The sequence below is a fragment of the Athene noctua genome, chromosome 1 (genome assembly GCF_965140245.1).
Source record: "Athene noctua chromosome 1, bAthNoc1.hap1.1, whole genome shotgun sequence".
Classification (NCBI taxonomy): Eukaryota; Metazoa; Chordata; class Aves; order Strigiformes; family Strigidae; genus Athene; species Athene noctua.
The window spans coordinates 110,441,090-110,467,014 of record NC_134037.1 but is presented as its reverse complement, the minus strand read 5'-3'; the positions used below and the strand labels follow the sequence as shown (position 1 = coordinate 110,467,014).

The window sequence follows — 25,925 nt, the reverse complement described above, 5'->3', positions numbered from 1 at the left end:
TGCCATTTCTTTCTTAAAACCAAGATGTTTTGCAATTCAGAATTAACAGATGGGGCAGTAAGAAATGAGGGCATGCTTTTTTTTTTTTTTTTCCCATTGCTTCCTCAAAGTCACTTTGAGCGATGTTTCCAGCAATGGCAGGCTGGCATCAGTAAGGGAATACCGTGCTTTGGATGTGGTTGGCCACCACTGAGCTGTGCTCACCCTAGCGAGGCTGAGTGACTGGGGCCAGGGAACCCCAGGGAAATACCGCCTACCCATAACATACATCCAGCCAGGAAAAACCCTCACCACTCTTGGAGTAAGAGGCAAAACCTCAAGCAATATACAGCACACATCATCTTTAACTTCACCCTCCTGCCAACATACTCACTGGTCCCATTCAGACCTGTACAGAAGAGAAGGAAGGAGCATTCTTACCTCCATTGCCGTCATCAAAACTTGTGATCCTCCCTCTGCTAAGTTTTGAAATGCATCTAGAGGTAGAACAAAGAAAATCTTATTTGATGAGGAGGAAGCAAGAATGCAACGCAGACATAAGGCTGTGGCAGCTGAGGAGCAGAGCTGCAATCCTTGTGCTGGAATGCTCTGTCTGGCTCAGGTGTCCACCCGCACTGTCCTGCCTAGTCACATCCCATTGCTGCGCTGGGCACCCCCTCTGCCTCGGCCTTTGGATCGCAGCCTGGGAAGGCATTCCAATTGCAGGGCCAGAATTTGGCAAAAGTGTAGGGACAGGGAATGCTCGTTGTGACTGCTTTCATGTTCTCTCATAATTTGTTTCAGTCATACCTCCCACCTGAAGACTGACAAGAGAACAGTGAACCAATGGAACACATCTTCCCACAGGGAAACTTTCTGTTGGTCCTTTTCCACCCTCCCTGGCAGTGAGTGATCACAACGTGCCCTAAAGAAAATGATTCTCTTGAAGTCATTACTATGCCTTGCAAGCTTTTTCCAGAGAATATAAATGCAGATGCTGCTGTTATTCAGCTAGAGTTTGAAATTAACATTGTTGAAAGTTTTCTGACAGAACACTTTGCCATCAGTACATTTAAATTCATTCAAATATTGCTATTCTATGTGCACATTTACAATGCAGTTTGTCTAGGAGAAATGTTCAAATTCAAGTGTTTGGATAAAGTCAAAACACAGTATTTTGAGTTCTTTTTATTTATTTTGAAATTACTTTTCTCCTAGAAATGAGCTGTTATAAACAGTAATAAAAAGTTGAAACAAATTTAAGTCTGTCTATCTTTGAATGACACATTTCTCCAGGAGCACGTTTCCTACCCTGAATGGAAAAGGCATTAGAAGATCATGAATGTTTTGAAACCTGCTGGGCTTTAGACAAAAGTGCAAGGCTTCTGGGAGAGTGTAAGAACAGGGCACAAGGGCACATTGCTCATCTATCCCTTGGGAGTCAACCAGAGCTACTTACATTATGCAGAGCAGAGAGAAAGCAGAGAGGAAAGCTAACATGGTGAAGCACACATCCAGCCTATGCTTCTCTAGAGAAAGGCATGGAACGAGGAAATCCCCATGTTGCGCGCAGCCTCTTGACAAGGTTGTCTTTGCAGGGCTGGGCTTGCGCCTGGCAGTCTTTTTAGGAACAAAAGGCAGCACTGGATTTACCTCCTCTGGGCAGAGGTAAGTGCCCCTTTACAACTTCATTAACTCCGTTCAAACAGACTTTGCAAAGAAGCTACGGCTTTTGGTTTGGGTCTCATCTCTTGCTATCTTGAAAGGATGAGTAATGATCTAATGGGACAGATTTTATCTCCCCTGCTGCATTCACATCATCATAAAGGTGGACTGGCTTTAATTCCCACTTGACACCCTTATCCTCTTCTGTAACAATCTTATTCACAATGATTTGAAAAGTTTGAGAAATGTATTCCACATTAAACCCTCTCTAAAGTGATAACTGAAAGAGCTGAGAGCATTTTAATATACTCATTACAGACAGCAATGAAACTTTTAGAGATTCCTTTCCCCATGGATGTAAAGGAGTTGTCTTTACATTGGCACTTAAAATGTATGAGGATCTTTCTTAAGATGAAAAAAAATGCCATGGTACTGATTTAGGCATAAGAATTTTAATCTACAGTAAGTGACATTATAATCACAAAAAGTGGGTGTTTACAAGTTATCTGTTTTTTAATGAAAGCATTAAGATCAGGACACGCTCTGACTTTCTGAGCTGCTTCTGCTATGCTCCCCTGAAATGGGATTTTAAGCAGTGTCATCCAGGCAGATCCGCTGAGCAGTACTGGCCCATAAAACATCAGTGGTAAAAACACATGAGAAAAAATGAACACTCATTTCCATGTGCTGTTGAAACACAGCTGATTCCAAAGATGAACTAAATTGCTGTAGCAATGTTCTAGCACATGGGTCACAATTGCTGGGTTTAACTACCAGTATTTCCAGTCAAAATGCTTATTATTAGAGTAGTAAAAATTATGCTTTTGTAAAACAGAATTCCATTTACTTTCAGGGAAAGGCTTATTTACAGACACTCCCTTCTTGCAACTGCCAGACAATAGCTGGATGCAACACAGGGCGTGGGTTTTTTATCCACTGAGAAGGATCTCGGACCTCCTTACCAAAAAAATGAGAGAATGTCACTGAAGTTGGTTGGAAAAAAATCTCTCCAGGTCAAAAAAAAAAACCAAAAAAGAGGCAGCACCAAAAGCACCTCCCTTGCTGTGATTCAGACTTCTCTGACTTTCAGGCAAAAGACAAAGCCTTCCACTTCAGATGTGTTGCCTCATTCCTCTTCACTGGGCATGAATGCATGCAGTCTCTCCAAAGTGGTACTGGCAATGCTCCACGCCACCCTGGAGGAAGCTCTGCTGCTGACCAGCATGCTCAAGTTTGTGTGGAAGGGCACCAGCCCAAGGACACATCTTGTTTTGTAGAAAATGAGTCTTAGTGCATAGGGGCTCTAAGGACAAGCCTGCAGAGGCCAGACTAAATCAATGCAGCAAAAAAGGATTGGCAGCTGAAGAAGCTCTGGATATAAATTACCACTGTTCCTCAGCAGGGAAAAACACAGGGCAGTGTGGTGCTGCTGCAGCCCACTGGCACTCTGACGAGCTCTGATGGGAAAGTGGGGGCTGACCTTCCTTATGGTCCCCTTCAGCAAGGACATCACTGTATTCCCAGCTGCTGCTTTCTCTCAGCTCTCTACCAGCCAGTTGCTCCTGTGGGCATGAGATAAATCTGGCTTCTGGCAAACAGGCTGCCAGAAGTAATGCCTGGACCATGCCTGGACTTTGGACAGTCTTGTTATTTCCAAGCTACGCTGTTAGACGTATGTTATCATGTCTAGCATTGTGTCCCTTGCCTCCTGACACTGCTCTCAGTCTGGCTTTGTAAGCTCCCCTGCTGCTACATCCCCTGCCTGACAACAGGCCCCGGTGCTGAGACTCACTGGTCATGGTTTCAAGGCGCAGCATGCAGCACACAAAGTCAGAGAAGCCAATTCTCCTGGCAGCATCGCCGTACCGCAAGGCCAGCAGGCACAGGAGCTGCTCGTTAGCAGCCAGTCCTGCGGAGGGAAGAAGAATATCAACACTGGGGACACACTGTGTGATGATGGACCAGCTCTGATGGCCCTGTGCACCCTGAAGAGAAGCTGGGGCCCTCCCTCAGCCCCCCACCCTGTCACGACAAGTCTGCATCCCTGGACAGCAGCTTGCCTTGCCCCAGGTTTATGCATAAGAGTTGGGGTAGAGTGATGGAAAATCAAAGTCCTTCTAGTCACTTACTTGAATTATGGCTTGGGTCAGCAAGCAGGAAACACTGAGCTAACTAATCTAGTGTTATATTGCTTTGCCTTTTTAGCTTTTATTTTCTGTAAGAAAGGGGTGATTTTCTATGGCTCATAACTGTTAAAGTCTGAGCATAGCATTTACAATACCACTGGCGCTTTCTGCTAAACAGGGAGATACCACACACTCACGCTATTATGCAGTATAGCATGCCTAGGATTCTTAATTTTTACATTTTCTCTTTTATTAGAAAATGGTGAAGGGTGCATTTCTGTTTTATTAGGTGATTATTCAGTATTTGTGTCACAGACTGTTTGGATGGAAATTGGTATTCAATTGAATGAACAAAAATTGCCTTTTAGAATGATTCTTTTATTAGTTAAATAAAACTACCCTAAATGTGTTGGCTATATAAGAGGAATGATTTAAATATATTTTGCACTAAAAGCTGATTTGCTAAACAAAAGAGAATTTTTCTGCAGAGAGCTGGACTGATAGCTTCGGTTTAATGCATTCTTCGAGACTTCAGAAAAGTCTCATTTGCCCACCCCTAGTTTTCAGCTGGAAGAGAAGTAACATTCCTGCTTTTTCAAACAGCTCTATACTTTTCAGTTTTAAATAAACTCATCATGGAGCTAAATTAGTTGAACAAGCGGAAAAGAAGGAAATGGTTTCTCTACACCTGTGTAGGGGAAAATACAGCCGATGGAGGTGGGTACAAACTCTGGTTGCATAAGCCTAGTTGGAGAAGGTCTCCAGCAGGAAGCAGACACACAATGCTGAATATTTAAATAATGGGAATACATTTGGGCTTAAGATACATTTCAAATTAAGATAATCCTGATTTTTAGATTTTTTTCCAAGGAGGAAAAGTTAGTAATTAAAAAAATCCAATTAATAAAATTTGTTCTTCGATTCTGGTTTTAAACCACTGCCAAGAACCATTGTAGTAGTGAGCAATGAATTCTATCTCATTTTTAACCTCTTGAAGGCAACAGGAATTTAATCAAGCTCTCTCTGGAGAGCAGATGCCAGCAAGCATCTCAGTGCTGCTTACAAAATGCTATAAGCATGTCTTACACTAGTAAAACACTGACAATTTGGCATGGTCTGTCTGGGATATACTTGTTCTGAAATCTGCTCACCTGGCAATGTCTCCCAATTAACCTCATCAACAAGACTGAAATGTCAGTTCTCTCTTCCCAAGACATTTCAGTTATATGCTGATGCTTATGTGTGAGGTTACTCCCCACACCTTTTGTCTGATGGATTCCTCACTCTGGTTTTAGTTGAGTTTAAAAATACAGACTTTATATTTACCTACTTTTAATAATAATAATAATAATAATAATAATAATAATAATAATAATAATAATTATTATTATTATTATTATTATTATTATTTTATTTTGATGCATTTAATACTGTCAGTGAGGAGTTTGTCAATACTCCAGACCAATGCTCCTGCGTTTCAGGGCAGCACTGCTGTTAATGTTTTACTCTGGCAGAAAATTTGACCCATGATTATTATGCTTTGAAGCATTAGGACAACAGTGAAAATTAAGCACACAGTTCAGTGTTTTGCTGGGGAAAGCACTGAACACTTCAGGGAACAGCTGGCTAGAAGCTGTATCTAGATACATTAGTGTCATTCCCAGAGGAAGCGCCAACCTCCCAAAGCTTTCTGGGGCTACCCACTCCTTCCTGTTTAAAAGCCAGGGCAGGGATCATCCTAATGCAAAGACAGATTCAAATGCAGCTGTCTGGCTCAGAAGGCAGCAAGAATGAGCTTATCATTTTCTTCCCTCATCCCCCTCAGAACTTCTTCTAGCCTAACATGTATTAAATTTGCCATGTATCAGTGCCTTTTTATCCCTTCAAATAGCTGCACTGTTTTGGCTGCCGGGACTTCTCAATGTACAATTTTCCTCCCAGTTTTACACTTTAGTGCCTTTCTTATAGAATGGACCCAGCAGCTTCTCCTTTGACATTTGGCATACCAGTGCTGTGCTCCTCAGGCAGATGCTAATGCTCTGCCCCCCTCTCAGCAACAAACAGATTATATATATTTTCCCTGAGCTGATGGCTTGCACAGAGAGCAATTCTACATCGAATTCCTCCTGGGCACACCAGCCCTCCAAGCTCCACGTAGCCAAATGGGAGCTTCTCTACTGTACCATTATAAGAAGATTGCTGTCTCAGAGCTGTATTTCATGCACAAAGTCTCCAGAGAGATGACACCCCACTCAACATGAAGGTGTCCCACGCACTCACTGCAAGTTTCAGCATTCGTGTAGCCAACAGAGGTCAGTGCAAACCCAATAAACGTCTGTCACTGTGGCTTACAGTCCCTTACAGACTTGTCACTGCCCTGGAGAGAAACTGCAGGAATTGAGGCAAGTGCAAGCATCGACTGTTCCTTACTCCTTTCCTCTGCTGGACTTTTTGTCCATGACTGGAGACACTATGGATAAGACAGTCTGAAGGCTCTGGCCAGTGATTTCCTTCCCTGCATCTCCCTGCTGGCTCCCCAGCTGCAGTCAGTGCAAACGGTTTCTTCCTAAAATGAGATTTCTGTCTCACTGCCCTAAAACAATGCAGACCTCTGAGCAGAGCTGTGATCTAACTGGCACCTCTGCACAATCCAAACTACTTTCTCCCTAAAGCTCTTTTTTCTTTCCTCTCTTTCATCCTTTCCTTCACTTCCACAGGGACAAGAAAGGGATCTGCTTAGCACCTATGGACGTACCTGCTGTCTGTATTGCACTCTTCAGTTCAGACACATCAAGAAATCCAGAATGATTTCTGTCTTCCTTGTTGAAGATATCCTAAAAACAAGTGTAAAGACAGATTTCAAGCCCATACCAGCATTCCCCAAATTTACTGCTACATTTAATTATGTAGGATGATTTTCCTCCTTAATAAATAGGCTGCAAGGAAATTCAACAGATGAGAGGGGGTGACCATGACAAGGGAGACCCATTTCCAGAAGGCTCAGGCAGTACGTTAGTGTCTAAGAAATCCCACAGTTTTGGGTGGGCGGAAGCCTTTTTCTCACTCCCTGGTTTACGTGTGCAGGCAGCAGTGGGAATACTCACACCTCTACTGACAAAAAGACAATGTCTAGACACGTGAAATAAGCCATGAGTCCCCAGGTCCCAGAACAGTGTTGGGGTCATCTTTCCCAATACACCGTTGAAATTTCACAAGCCATACCTGCAGTGCTGGCAGTGGGAAGAGCACCATTGCCAGATGGGGAACTGGCACCCCATGTCCCAGGTGGCCTCAGACCATCTCAAGAGGGATGAAACAAAGTAGAGCCCACCCAACCCTGAAGTTTCAGGAAACCTTCCCATCCTGCAACAAGACTGAGGGAGAAGGACATGACAGAGAAGCTACCATGCATGCCCTGACTCAGAATTTAGGTGGGATCCTAACTATGAAGCTACTGTCCTCCCTGCTTCCAGACCTAACATTTATCCTGGGGCAGAGATATTTCCCCCAGATGAACTTTCATCTGATCCTACATGTTTCCACTGCAAACTGCAGCAATGAGGAAGCGACATTTTTCAGACAACTGTTCAAGAACTCGTTTCAGCTTAGAAAGGTTTTTTTAAAAAATTGCCAGTGGTAGCACACAAACAGAGACTTCCATCAAATTCTGAGCCTAATTGGCTTTCCTACCTTTTCCCCCTTTTTCCTCAATATTCTCTGCTCTAGAAAAGCCTCAGCTGCTCATTTGGAGCACTTTACACACATCACTGCTTCCTGAGCTGTCAACCTTTGCATGAGAGGATAAAAACCTGACCCACTAAGCAAGCAACCTTTGCAACGTTTCCCCCCCAGTGCTTTGATATCACAGACATCTGCACTCTGCTGATGAAAAGCCCAAGAGTACAGCATCGACAGAGAAGAGAGAGCAGCCCCTGTGTACCATGTACTTAGTCAGGCTTCGCCAGAGGCGCCCAAACTCCTGCAGTGTGAGATGTCCATTCGAGTTGAGCTGTGCATTTAGTTAAGAATTTAACAGTTAATAAGAGCTAAACCTTTACATACAGACAGACATAAGTTTCAGTCTCTTTTGTCTGTTACTTTGTGTTGAAAAAGCCAAGGTGCTCTCATTTATACTTAAATTCACCTTCTTTGGCACATTGTGCAACTGCTCATACCTGTGCTCACAAACAACAAAAGATTACTATTTATGTGGTGCCTTTAACCACAAGGGAACCTGCAGTGATTGCTTCAGCTGACATTTAGCCACGGAACACAGAGGCCCCTGTGGATGAATGTGTGACCCCATGCTTCAGGCCACGTGTGCACATTGTCTCGCCTCTGAGCAGGAGGCAGCAGAGCATTAGCTCTGGCTGGATCCTCCTGGAGGAATGGGCACTGAAGGAGCCAAGAGCATGAGTGGCCGATTCTGATGCCTGCTATCAGAAGGCAGCAGCAGCCTTTGAGCCATGCATATGCCACACGTGAGAAAACACTTCTCCACCCTGAGCTGCAGGAGTCCAGGGGTGTCAGCAGACATCCCCCAGGGATGCTCAAAGGACTATGTCCAAAGGATCTGCTCCCCTCCATACATCATCTAGGAGTCCTGGGCAGACATGCAACATCTCACATAATGCAGCTAGGATGGTGAGAACTCCCTGAAAGAAAATTCATTGCCAGTGAAACATAAGCAGACAAGTGCCACTGCCATGAAACCTGAGTGAAAAAAGTTGATCCTGTCTTTGCAGGCCAGGATAGGTCACACTGCACATGGGTTGTATGCAGCCCAGGGAGTGAAAAATTCAACTTGAATTAAAGCAGAGCAGTGGCCTGGTCAGTTCTTTGCATGTGCCATGCATTCACAGTGCCCACTTAGCCCAGGAGGGGCTTTGGAAAGGGGGAAAAGTCTCCTTCACTAGACTCACTCTGTCTGGAGGCAGAAAGCTGGAAGGAGAGAGGGACTTCTGGTCGTCTTTATTCACTACCTGTGAGTTTGTGAGGGGCTGAAAATGTCTAAAGTTGTTTCAAGGCATGGAATAAAAGAGACAGCAAGCAAGCCATGGGGAGAAAACACACACGGGAGAATTTATGTTTTCATCAAGGAGACTTCCTGTTCTACAATGGCCAGAAATGTATATTTCCAGTGCTGTCTTGTTAACAGTAAAAAGACTGCATGATCCATCTAAATATGGAAGGTACACTGGAAAGGATGAATGGCCTGCCAGGCAAGTGCCTGGGATTCAGCAGTGATAGTGCTTCTCCCACAAACACCAGCTTTGCGGGCAGTACTAGCAGCCTGCTCAAGCTGCCGTCAGGGGCCAGTGTGGCTGCACAGCTGTGATGGAAGAGGCGAGCTATGACTGAGCTCTGTGTTGCTTCCTCTCCTTGGGCTCTGCTTGGGACCTGCACCAAAGGGTGAAGCTTAGCCAAGCCCTGGGTCTTGCAGAGAGAAATATGAGAGCAAAGAGTTAGCTGGTAGCAGAAGGTTGACCCTCACCTTTCATCAGGCACACCAGAGCCAGGGCATGCATGGCAAAGTCCTGCATAGACTCTGGGACAGTTATTTATTGAGGACTGTGGCTAATATTTACTTGCAGGTTCTCACACTGGGATGCTCAGCTCAGCCATAACTCAAGGCAAGGATGGGCAGAATTGGGGAAGTTTATTGCTTCTGCTGAAAGGATACATCCATCAGAGCTAAAATGCCTCTGCATGAATCGAAGCTGAATCTTCCTCCCAGACTGGTCATTTCATCTGCAAGGAATGACAAAACAGAAGGAATTAGTAAGAACAAGAGGAGTGACAGAGGTGTTAAGTCACCAGAGGGAAGAAGAATACCAGTCTGAAGAAGGCTCACATGGCTAAAAACCCCCAGATCTGCCTCAGGTTCTCAAACAGCAGCAAGGGCTACATGGCAGGCTGAGGTCCATTGAGGGAGTCTGACATGTCTCAGACATCTCTACTACTCCCTTCCCCAAGGACACGTGCACTGTTTGGGATCACAGTTTGCTGCTCTGCATAGTATCTGCCCACCTACCTGCCCTGATGGAAATTCTTGCCTTTTGAAAGGAGGATAAGGGGAATTACGGTGACAAGAAAGGCCATTTATGCTGAATTAGCGAATCCTAAAAGCACTCTAAATCTCGTGCGTGACTGAGTTGGTTTGGGTCCTCTGGCTGTGCCCCTGTCTCAGGCTCTTTCTGAGGTGGGCAGGTTAGGAAGTCTGCAAAATGGTGAAAGCCAGCTCAAGGCCTCTGCAGAGGAATGATGCAGGCCAGGGCTGAACTGGGAAGAATTGGTTGACAGTGAAGAGAGTGCGAGGCACAGTTCCCAGGGGCATTCACTGGTGCAGCACATCTAGGGACTGAGTTCCCGCTGCAATTTGTGGGGTGCCAGGCAGAAAGGGGGGTGCTCATAGGGGCTGCAGTGACATCCAGGAAGGGCAGAATAGGGTAGAGTAGGTCTGCGAGCACAGGCTGTCTCTTGGCAGAACTGGGAAGGGGAGAAGAGGGTGAAATTTGGATGTCAAGCAGATGCACAGCCTTGCTGATGCCATGCATTAAAGAGTCTGTCAGCAGCTGGTCTGGGTTGCATTGCCTCTTCTTCATGCGAATATTTCTTTGATTTTCTTTAAAAAATAAAACCAAATGGTTGTGTATGTAAAGGAACCCTGGTGGAGGCACTTCTCATTCTTCCAAGATCCAACAGTGCAGTAAGCCACACTGAGGATTTTTGGAGGACCATCAGGACACCACTAAATCCTCTGTCTAATTTACACTAGACTAATGATAGGGAAGCACCAAAGACATTAGCTGGGTTGTAAAACCTTTACCTTGCAGGATCACATCATTAAGGAGTTGTTGCAGCTGCGAGGCATCAATAGTTGAGCCCTAATGCAGAATAAAATGCAGAGAGGTCTGTGAGCATAAAGTTTTCTCCTGTGTCACTTTTGCCTGAAACTTCTTTACTCGTGCACTGTGGCAACCAGGAAGGACCTCTGCTTACATCAGAGCAGCAGCAGCATCCCCTTGGGAGCATAACAAAGCCCTTCATGCTGCTGGGCCACTCTTTGTCCTTCCCTAAAAGAGTCTTCAGGGGAGTTACAGGCAGTCCCATCACCATGGGGTACTTTCAGCAGTGATGGGAACACTTGCTGACTTCACCAGCCCCTTGCTGGGGAGCTGCGATGGGCAGGCACAGCAGGCAGCTGGGTAAGTGGACTGGGAGCAGAGGCGCTTCTGCCCGCTTCCCTCTGAGCCGCTCAATGGTGAACCTGACTGCTCCCTCCCCCAGGGCATTCAGCATGGCAGACAGCGTTCATTTTCACCTTCATGCACTGATATAACTATTAACTGCAAGAGGTCCATTGTGCAAAGACTTTTGGCAGTTATTTTTTTTCCTCTTGACTAAGTCGAGGAGTTCTTTGTAACAGTTTATTAAACCATTGAAAGCATCTCCTGTGAACACACAGAGTTTGGCTCTGAAAGAGCAGGAATCAATTACTCAAATGCTGACTGATGTTTGGTTTCCAAATGCCGTGAAGGCAAGTGGAAAATGATGCTGATGAGAGGATGGAATACCCAAGGCTTTCTAATTGCTTTCAGTAAATAAACAAACTAAAGCCAAAAAGTACACATGCAAGCCCACCACCAGCACAGCCACAAATCTCCAATCCTCTGCTGATATATGGGGGTAGCCAATCTATCCGAGGTGAACGTCCCATTTTTCTGGGGATTTTGGCAGGTCAGTCAATACTGTTTTCAGGGTATCCCCTTGAGGATGGAGCTACATTTCCAAAAAACATTTTTCTAAATGGATTTGTATCAGCATCGTAGATCAGTTTTTCTTTTTAGAAAGCCCACATGCTTTTTTTTTTTTTCTTTTTTCTTTTTTTTTTTTTTTCTTTCCAGCAAAATGCTTTAGATAGGATACCTGCTTAGTGTATCTTAGGAAGAGAGCCTTATAGGATCTGTCCTGGTTCTGTCTTGGTACATCCTGGATCAAAGACAAAGTATGCCCATAAATAATTCTGTTGCAAAACAGCTGGAGGCACAAGTCCCCAGATCCAAACAACACTTTAGAGAGGGCAGAGAATGTACAGGCTGTAGTTTTAACACCGCAAGAGTAAAGTGGACTAGGAGTGATGAACAGCTACTGCAATGAAGGAAGAAGCATAGTTTGGATGTTATCACTTAGTATAACCAGGAAGGAGCACCTCAGGGCCCGAGGAAGACAAAAGAATACACCCAGGGTGGAGTTCAGCATGTCAATACATGAGTATAGAGGTACAAAGCCCGATCCTTATTGATGCCCTTTGGTTGAAACCACTGGCTTAGGGCATGTGAAGATTCATGTGAACCAAGAAAATAGAGAAGTTGACTTTTCCTTTCTCTTGTACCTTCTCAAACCCAAGGCAGGCTTGACTGTACCTGAGCAATTGCAATTCAATGGTTAAGTGACTTTTTTCAACCCTTCAGTGAGGAGATCCACCAGAGACTAGGGGAAACTACCCTTAACATTATAAAGTTTCCCAAAGACTAAGCCTAAACCCCAGTGCCTTCAGATCTGTGCAAGGTAATTCAAACCGGTGAAGCCCAAATACCTAAACAAGAATAGAAAGTGTGGTGTGGGTACCATAATTCAAAGTCAAAACACTGGCTAACAATGACAGCTGAGTAAACTGACAGCTTGTCAGTGGAAAGAGATAATAAGCCACCATTTACACTACCCCTCTAATGGGGCTTAATTGCAGGCTGGAAAGTGAATCACAAGGCAAGGACTCTGTTTTCTGTTCTCCTGAAGCCGCTTTACACCTTCGGCTTCAAAGACCTGCGCTGAGTTTACACTGCTATAAATAGCAGCCTCTCTCAGCAGCAGGATTTTGCAAGCAACCACTGAGACAGCAGCATGGACTGGAACAGCTCTGGCAGTTTGCACAGTTCACAACGAGGAAGTCCAGCAACAGATGGTTGCTGAACAGGCTAAAATGTAGGTTGAACTAGAGGCACAACCAGTTTCAAAGTATAAATCCTCTTCCATCTCTCTAGATACTCTGATGATCAGAAGATATCTGCGCTGGGCCTCACTTTTATGGACTCCTGTGCTTTATAGGGTTCAGGCACTTAATCAAAACCATTCCCATGGGGAAGGCATGCATGACCTGCTCTCAGGTACGAGGTCTTTTAAAAAGAGGTCAAACTCAAGCTGTGACATTTTCATCAACGTTTTCCCCTCTCTCCTCCTTGGATACATACCCATTTTACAGACATTGCAAGAATTTAGTATCTTTGAAATGTTCTCACCCCTGCTGTATTTGCTTGGTCAAAGTGTTAAAGGTGGCAAGGTGAAAAGGATAGATGGACAGGATGCTAGGGGGACTGTATAAGATTTGTTTCCTTCAAAAATCTGAAGAGACGTGTGAAGAGGAAGTGCTTCATTGTCACTCCCGTCTCTCCAGAGAGGTACCCCCAGCTGGTCACCAGCAAGGTTTCAGGGTGCCAGAGTCAAACTCTGGAATAGGTGCTGGGTGGTGAAAGGAGAGAAGAGCAGAGTGGTGTCTGTCTGGTGTGTGGGAAGGAAGAAGTGGAGTCAGTATAGGTGGCTACTGAATGGTCAGCTCTCCGGGAAACATCCACCACCACCAGTATCTACATCAGCTTTCAGAGTTTCTTACCATTGGCAGCACCGGGTTGGGCGGGAAGTTTGAGTTCCTAGAAAAGAGTTACAAGAGTCAAACTGAGAGAGAAGCTGCCTTTTCAGAGCACTGATCTGCAGATGTGGCAGAAGGCAGGCACTAACAGGAGCACTCATGCAGCCCAGGGCCCCACAGGGTGCCCAGGACCCACACCGCCCAGCCTGTCCCAGTTCAGCCAAGCCTGTTGCACCAGTCTTAGGATTCTCTGTGCAAACAGACATGAGCAGGCCTGAGTCTCTTGGATGCTCTGGGGCCACTGCCTTCCTCGAGCTGACCCTGCTGGCACCAGCAGAAGAGAAAGGGTCACTTGTCTCACTCTGAGCATGCCAGGACTAACCTCACCACACAGAACACAGGGCTGCCCTGCCTTGAGACATATGAAATTTTCACCTGCTTTCTCTTTGCCTAATTTAGTAGGAATAAAACCAGCATCTTGGCTATTAAAAGGCAACATCTTTTAAATGTCTGCAGACCACCTGAAATTGAGATGGGGCCATCATTCCTTCTGAAACTCACTTAATAACACTGAATACTTGAGTTTTGCTTTTGGTAGAGAAATTAGGTAAGCCAGATGCTATTTTCATAGCATCTGTGCTATTATATAGGTTAGTGCTGCACAGACTCACAGGAGGAGGATACCCATGCGTGACCTAGCTCAGGAAGGTCTGTGAGGGTCAGAATCTCTCCTGGAAAGTGCTACCTTCCAAGGCTGAGCAATCTTGTGCATGACTCATCATGCTGAAGGCAGTCCAGCCCAAAACACAGACTTCTCATATTTGTTTTCCATAACTAAGGAGTTGCCTTAGTTTGTTCTGGGCTATTTTTGTCAGAGGCCAAAGCCTAGAAAACAATCTCATTATTAAGATATGGGCCTGTGAGTTAAGATCTGCAATCACCTCTACTATAAAACTTCCTGAAAGAAAGCCGCTGCACATCTGATGCTTGAAGGTCATTTGGTAAGGCTGAGTGCTGGGGCTTGCTCTTTACTTAAAGCACACCCAGATATTTATCTGAAAATGTGATAATAACTGCCTTTGCATGAACTAAGATACCATTTTCCCACTAAACTTGTCTTCAAGGTTCCTCTTGTACTCACAGGGAGCCCTATTAGCCTGTCTGTGAGATGACTAGGTGAAAGGATCAAGGCCTTTCACCACTCTTTCCTTCTCTAGGTCCCCCTCTGAATAGAATGGAACCTGATCTGTCTGGCGTCAGGCTGGCATAAACATAAGAAACTACATAGCAGATGTTAAGAAAAACAAGGTCTCAGTCCTCCTTTCAGTAAAGAGATATATCCCCACAATTGGGGCAGAGGGGGCATATCTCACACTTATTGTTCACTTTTGTGGCTCTTTGTACCAAAGCTGAGACTCTTGGTCATTGCAGATGAGGTATTGCCCTGTTCTGCAGTGGCCACCCCTGTGCATCTGACTATACATCTGATCCCTCTCAACATGGTGCTTAACTCTTGTCTGTGTCTTCCCAACATGCTTCTAGAGTATGTTAAAAGCAAATTGCCACATTAGTTATCTTGACATGAAATTGTTACATCTTTGTACACTGTAAGTCTGGGGCCTTTAAGGAGTACTTGTCATCTTACTCATTGTAGTCTTGATTCTTCATGAAAATTCGTAAGAGGAATTCAAATTCTTGGTCCTCTGTAGTAGCAGGAACAACAGCATAGGTTCCTGGGCTCAAGGTAAAGTATTTGGTTACATCTCGAGTCCGGGAAAATTGTTCCAGAACTTTGGAGTTCTCCTGAAAGAAAAACATAGCTGGTTATTTCTCCTCCATGTCAGGAACCAAAGCAAATGAGGAAGTGCATCCACAGCAGCCTTACATTCCCACTGTTCTCTAACTATACATTGCATCTAAAATGCCTTAACCTCCCTAGTGGCACGAAAAGCCCATCCAGGTGACAGACTTTGTTCAAGGACACATAAAAAATGCACACAAGTGGAAGAACTGAAAGAAACAGAAGGCAAAGTGATTGTGAGTCGATTTGAAGAGAACTTCAATTAACATTAAGCAGACTGGAGTTCATGAAGCAATCAAGGATGAATACTCTTACTAAAACTTTCCTGACATCTAGAGTGACTCAGAATGGTCAGAGAGCTCACTAAGCATCTCACCCAGATGACAATGCTTCAAGAATCACAACACAAACCTTCCAGCAAGTGTCAAAAGAAAACAAATATTCTGATCTTTCTTCTGTTATTCCAGTATTTTTGCTGAGACGAAACAAATATAATGCAACTGCTATTACTATGATGACATGTAAAGATAGCATAATAAAAAACCCTTACTAAACATATTCCCCAAAATACATCAGCATGTATAAATTCCATTTAGAATGGTTATACAGCGTGGCAGAGTTATTTATGAGCCATGCCTTTGGGAGAAAATAACATAAAACTGCTATTTTGGGAGAAAAAAAAAAAGATGACTACTGTTACAGACAGCTGGGAGGTACGTAGACTGCCAAGTATTATGGGTCGGATCTTGAGCAGATAGAAATGGGCAGTGCTGCAAAGAAATAAACGGTGTAATTCTTTTTTTACTTTTGGGTCTCATTTCACATTCCTTCTGGTAAAAAGCAGAAGCAGATTAATATCTCAGTGGAGTCAAAACCAGTGTGAGATAAGAATCAGCCTCTATACCTTGCTCAACTCTATCACACAACATTAAACTTCCCTCACAGCCAGGTATTAGTGTTCCACGTCTATATTTAATCAAAGGCTTCCTAGAGCTATCAGATATGTCCATTCTGGTTTGCATCCTGCCAAGGTATAATATACTTTTTACTTCACAGCAACAATTTGATTCACCTCAAAAGGTAGAGAACAATGAATGATGCTGCTAATGAATAATGGCAGTGAAAGCAGTTCAGGGAGGAAGAGTGAAGTCACACAGACCTTAACAATTGTACTCTCGTTGTGCAAAGAAAACCCCTTGTAAATGTATATGCACAAAGATGCCACCTCTGTCTTCCCTCAGGCATTGAGGCTAGACACTGGGAAATAAACTGAGGGAATAGCACTGTACCTACCCTGGTTTTAGCTCCTGGACTTGGCTTTTGTTGCTACCAGGGCAGCACACTGGGCTGGCTGTGAGGAGCTGGTAGACCAGCTCTCATGTTAAAATACTTAAGATGTGTCCATGGGGCAATACTTTCTGTATAATCTGCTGTGTGGATTTGTACCAGTTTTGTTAAATTGCTAAAAACTATGGCGTGACAGAGCAGCATAGCTGTCCCCTTTCCCTCACTGACCAGGTGCTCCGCAGTAATCCTGGTGTCTCTAGTAATAGTCTGTTCTGACCTTGCCCTTCAACTCCTGCATAAGAGATCATCTAGGATAAGAAGCCCAAACTGAGCCCAAGGTGAGCTATGGGCTGACAGCCTGCAGAGGCTATGTCATACAGACTTGAGATACTCATCAAATTTCATACATCCTTGGGAAGATACCAAGAGAGAAAAACTAAATGAACACACCTGAGCATCAGCTGGAGGGGAAGAAAGAAATTTTAACTATAAAGCAAGAATAGAGCAAATCTGTCCCCTGGTCTGCTTCCTAATTAAACAACCTCTTTTCAAAGGATCCAAGACCTATGCTATCACCTCCCAGTGAGGGTCATTTCTGTTAAAATGAGTAACTAATTAAGGCAGATACACACCATGCAAGAGCATGTAGGGATCTCCACGTCTGGAAACTGTTGGGGGACAGCTGAGGAGGATGCTGGAAGGAGTGAGTTCCCCATTTACCAGGAGCAGCAGATCTTTTTGAGTGGCACAGCTGGCCCCATGGAGTCCTGCAGGCCTGATATCTGCACTGGGCAGAGGATCTCCTTGCATAGGGATAGTGAGTTCCACTTGCTGGAGGGATGCTCTTTTTATGACATCTTTTATTTCTCTAACACTGTTTTTTACAAGCTACAAAGCCAAGCTCTTCATTTATGAGGAGCTGTTAGACTTATGGCATCAATTATTCAAAGTCTGGGACTAGGGCAAACCTCTCCAGTGATCGGGAGAATGTGAAGTTAGGGTCATAGCAGTCTCTGTTTCTTTTCTTTTGTTGTTCAGGTTAAGAACAACGCCCTCCCACCCTCCTCAGCCAACAACAAAAACTTTTGGAAAAGGCTAGCATCCATCCGCACTAGCAACTGAGCTTTCCGTAAGTCTGGTAATGCTCTGACAACAGCTGCCCTTGAAATGGCACCTCCCTGGACAGTCACCAAGAAAAAAAAAAACAGGGAAATTGTAGTGGAGGTCCCAGGTATCTTAGTGGATTACCTCTGCACCAGTCTTGAGCAAAGCCTTGCATGTGTTTTGTAAATGGGTTTTGCACGGCATTTCTGTCATACAAAAGAGGGGATGAGCAAGACAGACCCGCTTTGGGGAACAAGAGGCCATTTGCTTCCCTACTAGACCTGGAGTACTGCTCAAGCGCTGTGGTTAGTGCTGGCTGTCATGTCTTGTGCCAGGACAGCAAGGAAAGTCACCAGTACTGCTGGGCACAGAGGATATTGCCTTGGCACATCTTGTAACCTGGGGACTCCCTGAGTTTCCCAGGGCTATTTTGGGATGTTACAGAACTAAATCTTCAACCTTTCCTCTCATAAAACACGAATAAAGAAAACTTTAGGTTGAGCCTGCCTAACTCTACTTTTCCTGTGATGTTCTACAGTAGAAAGCATCCAGAAATTCACTCCAAATACTGATTGTTCTCTTTTTATAGCCCAAAAGGAAATTCAGTCATTCACTTCCACGTACAGGTATAATAAGCAACACAGAAGACAACAGTGCCTACATGATACCTGAGTGTGCTTACCATGGTGATCAAAAAGCCAATCTTCAGGGTTTTTGCATTGTGCATATCCTCAGCATGTTTTTGCATGAGTGAAATGACTACATTATAGGGTTTTGAGTCATAATCTGGCACTTTGAAAAAATACTGAGGGTTTGTTGAAACTGCACCTGCTGAGAAAGTGTTAATAGATTAATAGTAGCCACACAGATGTCCCCACAGTAACCTATTGTGTAAGATCTTGCTTATAATAGACCCAGAGGAATAGGTAGTTACTGTTCCAAGATCCTTTCAATACAACAGAGCACTATAGCCTCTACATTACCAGCAGGACTTGAGGCATCTGGAGTTAAACTAATTGCACATTAATCATTCTAGAAATCTCTGGCAAAGTCATAAGTCATGCAGATTTCTCAGCCTCGCTACATCTGCTTCACCTCCATGGAGCACTTTCCCTGAGGCACAAAAGCAGTGATTCTTAATCAGCCTAGTGGCTGAGGTGAAAAGGACTGTGGCTTGGAGATCATGAACACATAAAAGAAAAAGACAAAATGGTCCAAAGCTATCCTCCCCTTCCTTCCTGTTAGTGTTTGTGATGGACAAGACAGACTGTTGAGCACCAGAGGGGAAAGGCTTCTTCTTGGCCAACATTTTGGTTAACAGGAAGCATCCCTGATAAGAAAGCAGTAAGATGCCCAACCTGGGGAAAAGGGACTTAGAAGTCAGTATCTGCTTAAACCAGTCTAGACTTTAAGCCATGTAGGTGTGTTGGGTGGCCTTGAAAGATGCAATTTACAATTAATGCGATTGTACTTGGACAGGAACTTTACTAGAGGGTTGGTGAAAAACACAGTTCCAAGGAAAATGGCTCTGCCCACATGCTCTCAGTTCAGGCCCTGTACCTTCTCACTCAACCCCAGTGCCCATGGTGTGCAGCAGCAGAGGCATTGCTTTGTTATCACTCCGTGAGACATGACAATCAAGGTTATGAGGAGGAGGCTGAAACCTGTAAGCCAAAACCTGTTTGCTGCTAAATCAGGGATCAGCACTGCAGAAAAACGAAGCTACTTCACTGACCACATGCTACCATTTTAGATTAAAAACACAGAGTTGAAATAATGATGTAGCTGTAAAAAAAAAAAAAAAAAAGATATGCTGAGAAGATAATTTGGGGTTTTTTTAATACCACTAATAATTGGAGCTTGCAATGATGGAAGAGTCCTTGCACAGGCAGTAAAAACACTGGTCTTATCTGCTCAGAGCCTTTCTACCTTCGAAAATAGAGTTTTGTAGCACAATTCTTTCATTTCATATCCATTTAATTTCAGAGGTCCCCAATAACACCCCAGCACCTGCCTGAAAGAAGACAGACAAACACATTTTGATTTAAAAAGTTCAGTGTCTCTAAACCAAAAGTCTCCTGGTTTAACTCAGCAGCCACTGCTGCTGCTTTGTTTCTGCATCTTTAGCTGATAGGTGCTGTAATGGAAAAGGGCAGGCATTAACAACCAGCAATCAATATTTCTGCAATTTGGTGCTCAGAGTGAATGTTTCACTGTAAGCACCAGTGGAGGGGAGGAGAGGAGGAGAGGACTGGGTGACTGCAGTGAGCGTTCATTACCTGGGGAATAGTTCCTGCCTGTGGCAAGGACTGGACTCCACAGGTTGATGTGGCTGTCCACAGACCACTTTGTGCAGTGCTGATCTCCGAAGTCCAGAAAAGTTGGGGTGCTGTTACATACATACAGCCAGGAAAACTGCTCCTGGAAGTTTTCACAGGACATCCTGCAGAGAAGGAGAAAATCTCACCTTTCAGTTTGAGGCACAGGTCAGGCACTCACTCATGTTCACCCCCACGTCTTTAACAGCAGATTACAGAGAGCACTGCAGGCTGTAGCTGGGCTGCCTGATACCTTGCAGAAGAGGTCAGCTCTCAGTGCATTTGGACTGCCCTAACTGCACCTAAAGCCCCAGGGAAATTATAGGGCATGTTCAGTGGAACCTAGGTGGAGCCCTGCTGTCTCCAGCACATCTTTGCCACTGCACCTTGCTTTGTCCTTCTGCAGTGTCCTGCCCCAAACTCAATCCTGCAGTGTCTATGTCAGACCAGTCTGCTGTTCCCCTGCTTTCCTCAGAGCCTCATGGGGCAAGTGTGCACTTCCTGAATAATAATAGCTTTTCTAAAGGATGGCTCACACATGGTGAAACTGGATCTGAGAGTAATCAAGAGGCAGTGAAACACCACAAGCACCTGCAGAGCAGCCAAGTGCACAAGCTCTACAACCTGCTCAGCCACCTGTAACCCCAAGTGCCAGGCAGGCCAAGGTTCAAGCTAGGCACGTTATGGGGAAGGGCAGTGTGACCAAATGACTAAGTTTCAGGGAGCTGGATTTTTACTTCTCTCACTTTTCATTTTTTTCACCAGCTTTTTACTTGATCTTGGCCAGCTCCACTTCTCCAGGTCTTGTTCCCTCTGATTTGCTGTTTACACACAGCTAACACAGGGTGCCTTGAGCCATCACTAAGAGCAGAGAACTGCTTAAATGACCTTTTTTCATAACAAATCCAAAGAGAAAACCTGGTAGACAGAAGGATTGATAGGGAAATACCAGAATTCTCCATCATCCTTATTTCTGAGGAGGGCTTCTCTGCATTTAGGCTCAACATGGTCCCACTGAGGAGAGCTGCAAACAGGAACAAATCAACAAGCAGATGTGAGGCACAATTTTCCATCTCTTTGGCCAGCCCATTTCTCTAACCAGCCCGTTAAGTCATAGAATCGCAGAATCATTCAGGTTGGAAAAGACCCTTGTGATCATCGAGTCCAACCATCAGCCCTACTCTACAAAGTTCTCCCCTACACCGTATCTCCCAACATCTCATCTAAACAACCCTTAAACACACCCAGGGATGGTGACTCCACCACCTCCCCGGGCAGCCTATTCCACTGTCTGACCACTCTTTCTGTGAATTTTTTTTTTCCTAATGTCCAGTCTGAACCTCCCCTGTTGGAGTTTAAAGCCATTCCCTCTTGTTCTGTCACTAATCACCTGTGAGAAGAGACCAGCACCAACCTCTCTCCAATGTCCTTTCCGGGTAGTCATAGAGAGTGATGAGGTCTCCCCTCAGCCTTCTCCTCCTTAAACTAAACAATCCCAGCCATGAGAGCAGGACAGGTGAGCAAACTGCATGTTGGGAACAGGACCGTGCTTGATACCTTCACAGCCAAGGCCAGTGTACAGAGCTCTGCATCTTTGCTTTGCCTGAGTTGCCCACCATGGGATGGGGAATTCTGCCTCTGCCCTCCAAGCCCCAGTCACCTCTCCCCGTGCTGGCGAGGTTAGTGAGGTACCAAGGCATAGCACTCCGAAGTGCTGATATTACAATGACATGTAGAGGGCACATTAGCCAGTCAAATGTGTTGTTCTTAAGCAGCATGTTTATAATTAAGTGATAATTGTACTTTCTGCAGAGTTTAAGATAAATAAACAGAGCATGAATCAATAATTTACTGATTTATGCAGCTTACCTGCAAATGCGCTCTACTGACATTTCAATTACAGTTAGGATTATAGTTCACTCTTCCAAAAAACGGGAGGATGCTGTCTGAGCAGATAGCTGTTATCCCAGCCTTAAACATGTCTGCACCACCCGCCAACCCATCCAGACACAACACGCTAGCCTGACTTTTCTCAGCAGAGAAGTTGTGAGTGTTCCTAGCAACAGGGAGAGGTGGGATGCTATTAAATCACGTAAGAGTGACACATGAACATATCTCTAGTCAGGAAAACACTGATGCAGTTCCACCAGGAAAACTAACATTATTTATTTACAAAACACTGTTGCAGTCCTACTCTGTTTCATTCCTTTCCTCACAAAAGAGGTTAGTTTATACACACAACAGCAAATTGGCCCTTGCATCTCCAAAGCTGCGTGCAGTATCTAAAGAATCAGTTCAAGCCATCCAGCAGCATTTTGCCTTTGCAATAACTAAAGACATTTTTGTCTCTCTGTGTTCAATACTGCATAAAAATACTGCCCTACTCTCATGGATTCTGCTAACCATCCTCTTCCCAGATTCAGACTCATGGGAGGGGAAGAAGGAGCAGGAAGGTGGATGTACAATTGCTGCAGAATTCAATAGAAGCAGTCAGCCACCATCTAGGGGCACAGTCAGAGTTTATTTCAGGTAATAACAACTCCTTCAGCCATGACTTATCTGGAATTACCTACTGGGAAAAATTTACACATAGACAAAAAGGGATACCTGAGCTAGGCCTAGTAAGCAGCACATATAAAACCACTGCTGCATTAGTTTTCCCTGGATTGGATTTCTTTGGACAGTTGCTTTGCAGATGGAAATAACACTTGCAATGAATTGGTTTAGAAATGTCTGCTTCATTATTACGGGTGCAAGGTAGACATCCTTTACAACAAGCCTATAAAAGAATGACTATGCTTATGAGATTAAAGTTTGAAGATCATACTCATCACACCAGGGCCCCTTCCACTCCCCATGGCCCCACGGATTCCAGATTCTGATTATATGTTTCCAGCCATTCTTGTAGTGTATCTGTAAAGAGGAAAGAAATATAAACTCAGTCACAGCTTTTCACAATTGTGATATTCAGTGAAGAGACTGGTAATAAAATTGATCTTCTTCTATACCTTGGAGACCTGGTTTAACTTCTGATCTTATTTGGCTGCAGGTAAAAATTAATGCCTCTTGCTACATCATAAAGGAATGACGTGTGGGAGAAAACTGAACCCACTTTGCTTTCCTGAGGACAGTGAATAGCTGACACAAAGGGAAGCAGTGGCATTTCTGCCACACCACATGACTTCAACGGCCTTGGGAAATACTGGTGCCTAATACTGCACATCTGATTCTGTGAGTCAGCAAAGGCAGATACTTTGAGGAACGAGGTCATCAGACTGCCTGGAGAGAATGTTGACAGTCAGCAGGAGAGATGATGATAAACAGAATCTGTGGCTCTAAATCTACAGTACTGTGGTTTCCAACAGCTGGAGTTTCTGGTGCTTTTCTCTTCTTGCTGTCACTGGTTTAAGCAAGAAGCAATTCACCTTCACCAGTGAAGCCAAAATGGTGGAAGTGGAAAGGAGAAGCAAACCTTTAGTTTCCACCTCTCCTTACGCACACAGGCAGTGCTGGAAACAAATACCATGGTAGTCTCTTCTCAGGCAAAGGCCCAGGCCCTGGCCAACCTCAGACCGTTTGCCCGCAGGACACCGCCCTGGATGCCTTGACACTCCTATAAGGTGGGGCAAAGGCTGTTTCTCCTCTCGGCCCACATCATGAGCAGCAGGAAGCTGGAGCAGCCTGCTTCCTCTCCTTTCTTGGGGATAGCCAGCTGGGGCCTTCTCTGGAGCCTGGCAACCCCCATCCTTCCATTTTGGAGCCTCCTAGAAGCAGCACACCGACTGATGATGGCACAAAGCATGCCATGACATGAAGGGCTATGGACTAAAGCCAAGCTCACACAGGAAACCATTGAAGAGAGGGGGAGAAGGGAGAAAATATCTTAGGGAAAAGAATGTCGCCTTTCCAAAATACTTTAGGTTCTGAGATTAAAATGTGTTGTAGGTAGCTATCTTGCTTGATAGCATAGCCACTGTTTGGTTTCTTTCTTGGCCTTGCTCACTGTTAACTCTCCCTGTGTGTGCTACAGCTTACTGGGGTAAGACATGTTTTGACTTCTGATTGTAAAAAATCCTTCATTTCTTTTGATCTGTGTGATAAATTGGTCCTGTTTTCAGATCAGCAATATTAATATCTAGCCAGGAGAATTTCTGCATGAGTAGAACAGCTTTGAAAGATGGAGAAATGCTGTTCTTGAAGCAGCAAGTTATTTACTTTTCACACAGTGATTTCTGACAGCTTGTGATTGAGCTGAACATATGTAGATTTGCATCATATGACAAATCCCACAATTTCAGCCAGTGCTTCTATTCCCATTTGAAACAAGAAAAGTGAATTTTTTAAGAGTCAGCATGGAATGAAAATCCCCAGAAATGCTGTATTTGCTGTTGAAGTGTCCCAAAACAAAAGTGAATTTAAGTTGCATTTTTCCGTTAGAAAAGATTATAGGATTCAGATAACCTCCCTCTTCCCATTGTGCCAGAATCTTTCCAACTCCTGGAATTTGAACTATGTGCTTTCAGCAATCCCTCCTAAGTGTGAAGCTAATTAAAATTACTTTGAATGGAACAGCAGTGTGACTGCCCTGTAGTAGATCACCAGGTCAAGACCACCAGGCAGCAACAAGTCCTTGATCTTACCTTCACAGCTCCTGTGACAGTGTAGGCATGACCCTGTACAATCCCATTCCTCACCTCTATGTTCCTCTTCAGCTGCAGAAGGGAGAAAGCACAGCTTTTAGCTCTCTGTCAGACAGCAAAGGTACAGCCATGAGCTCCCAGAACAGTCACTTGGCATGGCAGAAAAAGATTTGGGTTTGACCACCGCAGTATCTCAGACACACTGGCTCCAGAGGAATGTGTCTGTTGTTCCCACTGCAGCCAGAAGCAGGCTAGTAAATTTAACAAAACTACAGGTCTTTACATATTTGCAAGTCAATGGTCCAGAGCTGCTGCAACTGCAGAATGATCTGGACTGGGTCACTGGCAGTATTTCCCTGCCACTCACAGCCCAGCATCAGCCACCTGAGCTGAGGGGCTACTACTCAGCTTGTTTGCAACAGCTGAGCTCCGTGTCCTGATAAACCAGACACTACAGGAGCAATGTCACATACTTTGCAGTCTTCCCTTACATGCTGTAAGGGAAGCATCAGAAAGCTGTTTACAATTTCCCAGCATTAATACTAGTAGCTTGCAAATCACAATGTGATAATAGCATCCTCTCACAGAAGAAAGGTATTTTTTGGCCTTGCTATAATCAATCACAAAGCTATGAGGCCAAAATCAGCCCTGCTGCAAGAGAATACCACTCTATCACAGTAGAATTATCCAGGAGAAAAGCCACAGACCCCTCTCTGGCAGATCAATCCATCTACATCTACCTTATACATTCCTTACTGCATAACCTTATGTACTTTCTGCTGCCAAAGATCTCTTCTGGTATCCAAAAACTATAACTATTGCATGGAGTGATTATGTACTTCCTTTTTCACTCAAAAGAGCAATCTTTATGCAAATATGGTAAACCAAAAAAGGCTTGCTACTGGCCCTGTGACTCACCGAGCCTGAGGTGCTACACCCCATCAGACACTGAGATTTATCAGCTGCTTTCAGTATCTCTTCCAGATCAGGAGGGGGATTCTTCAATGAAAATTCCATTTGGACTCCACCTGTGAGGTCTACTAAAGCATCAGAAAGGTAGCCTCCATGCAAGTTCTGGTAGGAGCCCCTCAACCTGAAAAAAAAAAAAAAAAAAAAAAAAAAAAGTTAATTAGTCCTTACACTGTGTTTTAACAAACAATGCACAGTGATGGTTTCCAAAATGGACACACACATCGAGGTGATAAGCATGGGGTGAGCCCAGGGTGTGTAGACATTGGGGCCAGGTGATGAAAGGAAATGTGACTGAAATACATGGCCAGACACAACACATGTCCTGTGGAATGAATGAGGCAAAGAGGGACTTTTTTTTATGTATTCACCCATACATGAGGCAGCTGT

At 44.4% G+C, this 25,925-nt stretch overlaps 1 protein-coding gene across 1 annotated transcript in view; it reads right to left on the bottom strand.

The window, feature by feature from the left end:
* Positions 1-369: 369 nt before the first annotated feature.
* CAPN13 (calpain 13) overlaps positions 370-25,925 on the bottom strand; it is a 42,339-nt gene continuing 16,783 nt past the window's right edge. Inside the window, exons 5-19 of the mRNA XM_074926497.1 lie at positions 25,485-25,659; positions 24,567-24,638; positions 22,754-22,839; positions 20,876-20,950; positions 19,888-20,051; positions 18,291-18,439; positions 15,062-15,219; positions 13,441-13,477; positions 11,700-11,762; positions 10,600-10,657; positions 9,454-9,521; positions 7,711-7,779; positions 6,526-6,604; positions 3,437-3,553; positions 370-476 (exon numbers count right to left, since the gene is read on the bottom strand). Of these exons, the coding sequence (XP_074782598.1) occupies positions 370-476; positions 3,437-3,553; positions 6,526-6,604; positions 7,711-7,779; positions 9,454-9,521; positions 10,600-10,657; positions 11,700-11,762; positions 13,441-13,477; positions 15,062-15,219; positions 18,291-18,439; positions 19,888-20,051; positions 20,876-20,950; positions 22,754-22,839; positions 24,567-24,638; positions 25,485-25,659 (1,477 nt within the window). The remainder of the gene's footprint in view (positions 477-3,436; positions 3,554-6,525; positions 6,605-7,710; positions 7,780-9,453; positions 9,522-10,599; positions 10,658-11,699; positions 11,763-13,440; positions 13,478-15,061; positions 15,220-18,290; positions 18,440-19,887; positions 20,052-20,875; positions 20,951-22,753; positions 22,840-24,566; positions 24,639-25,484; positions 25,660-25,925) is intronic.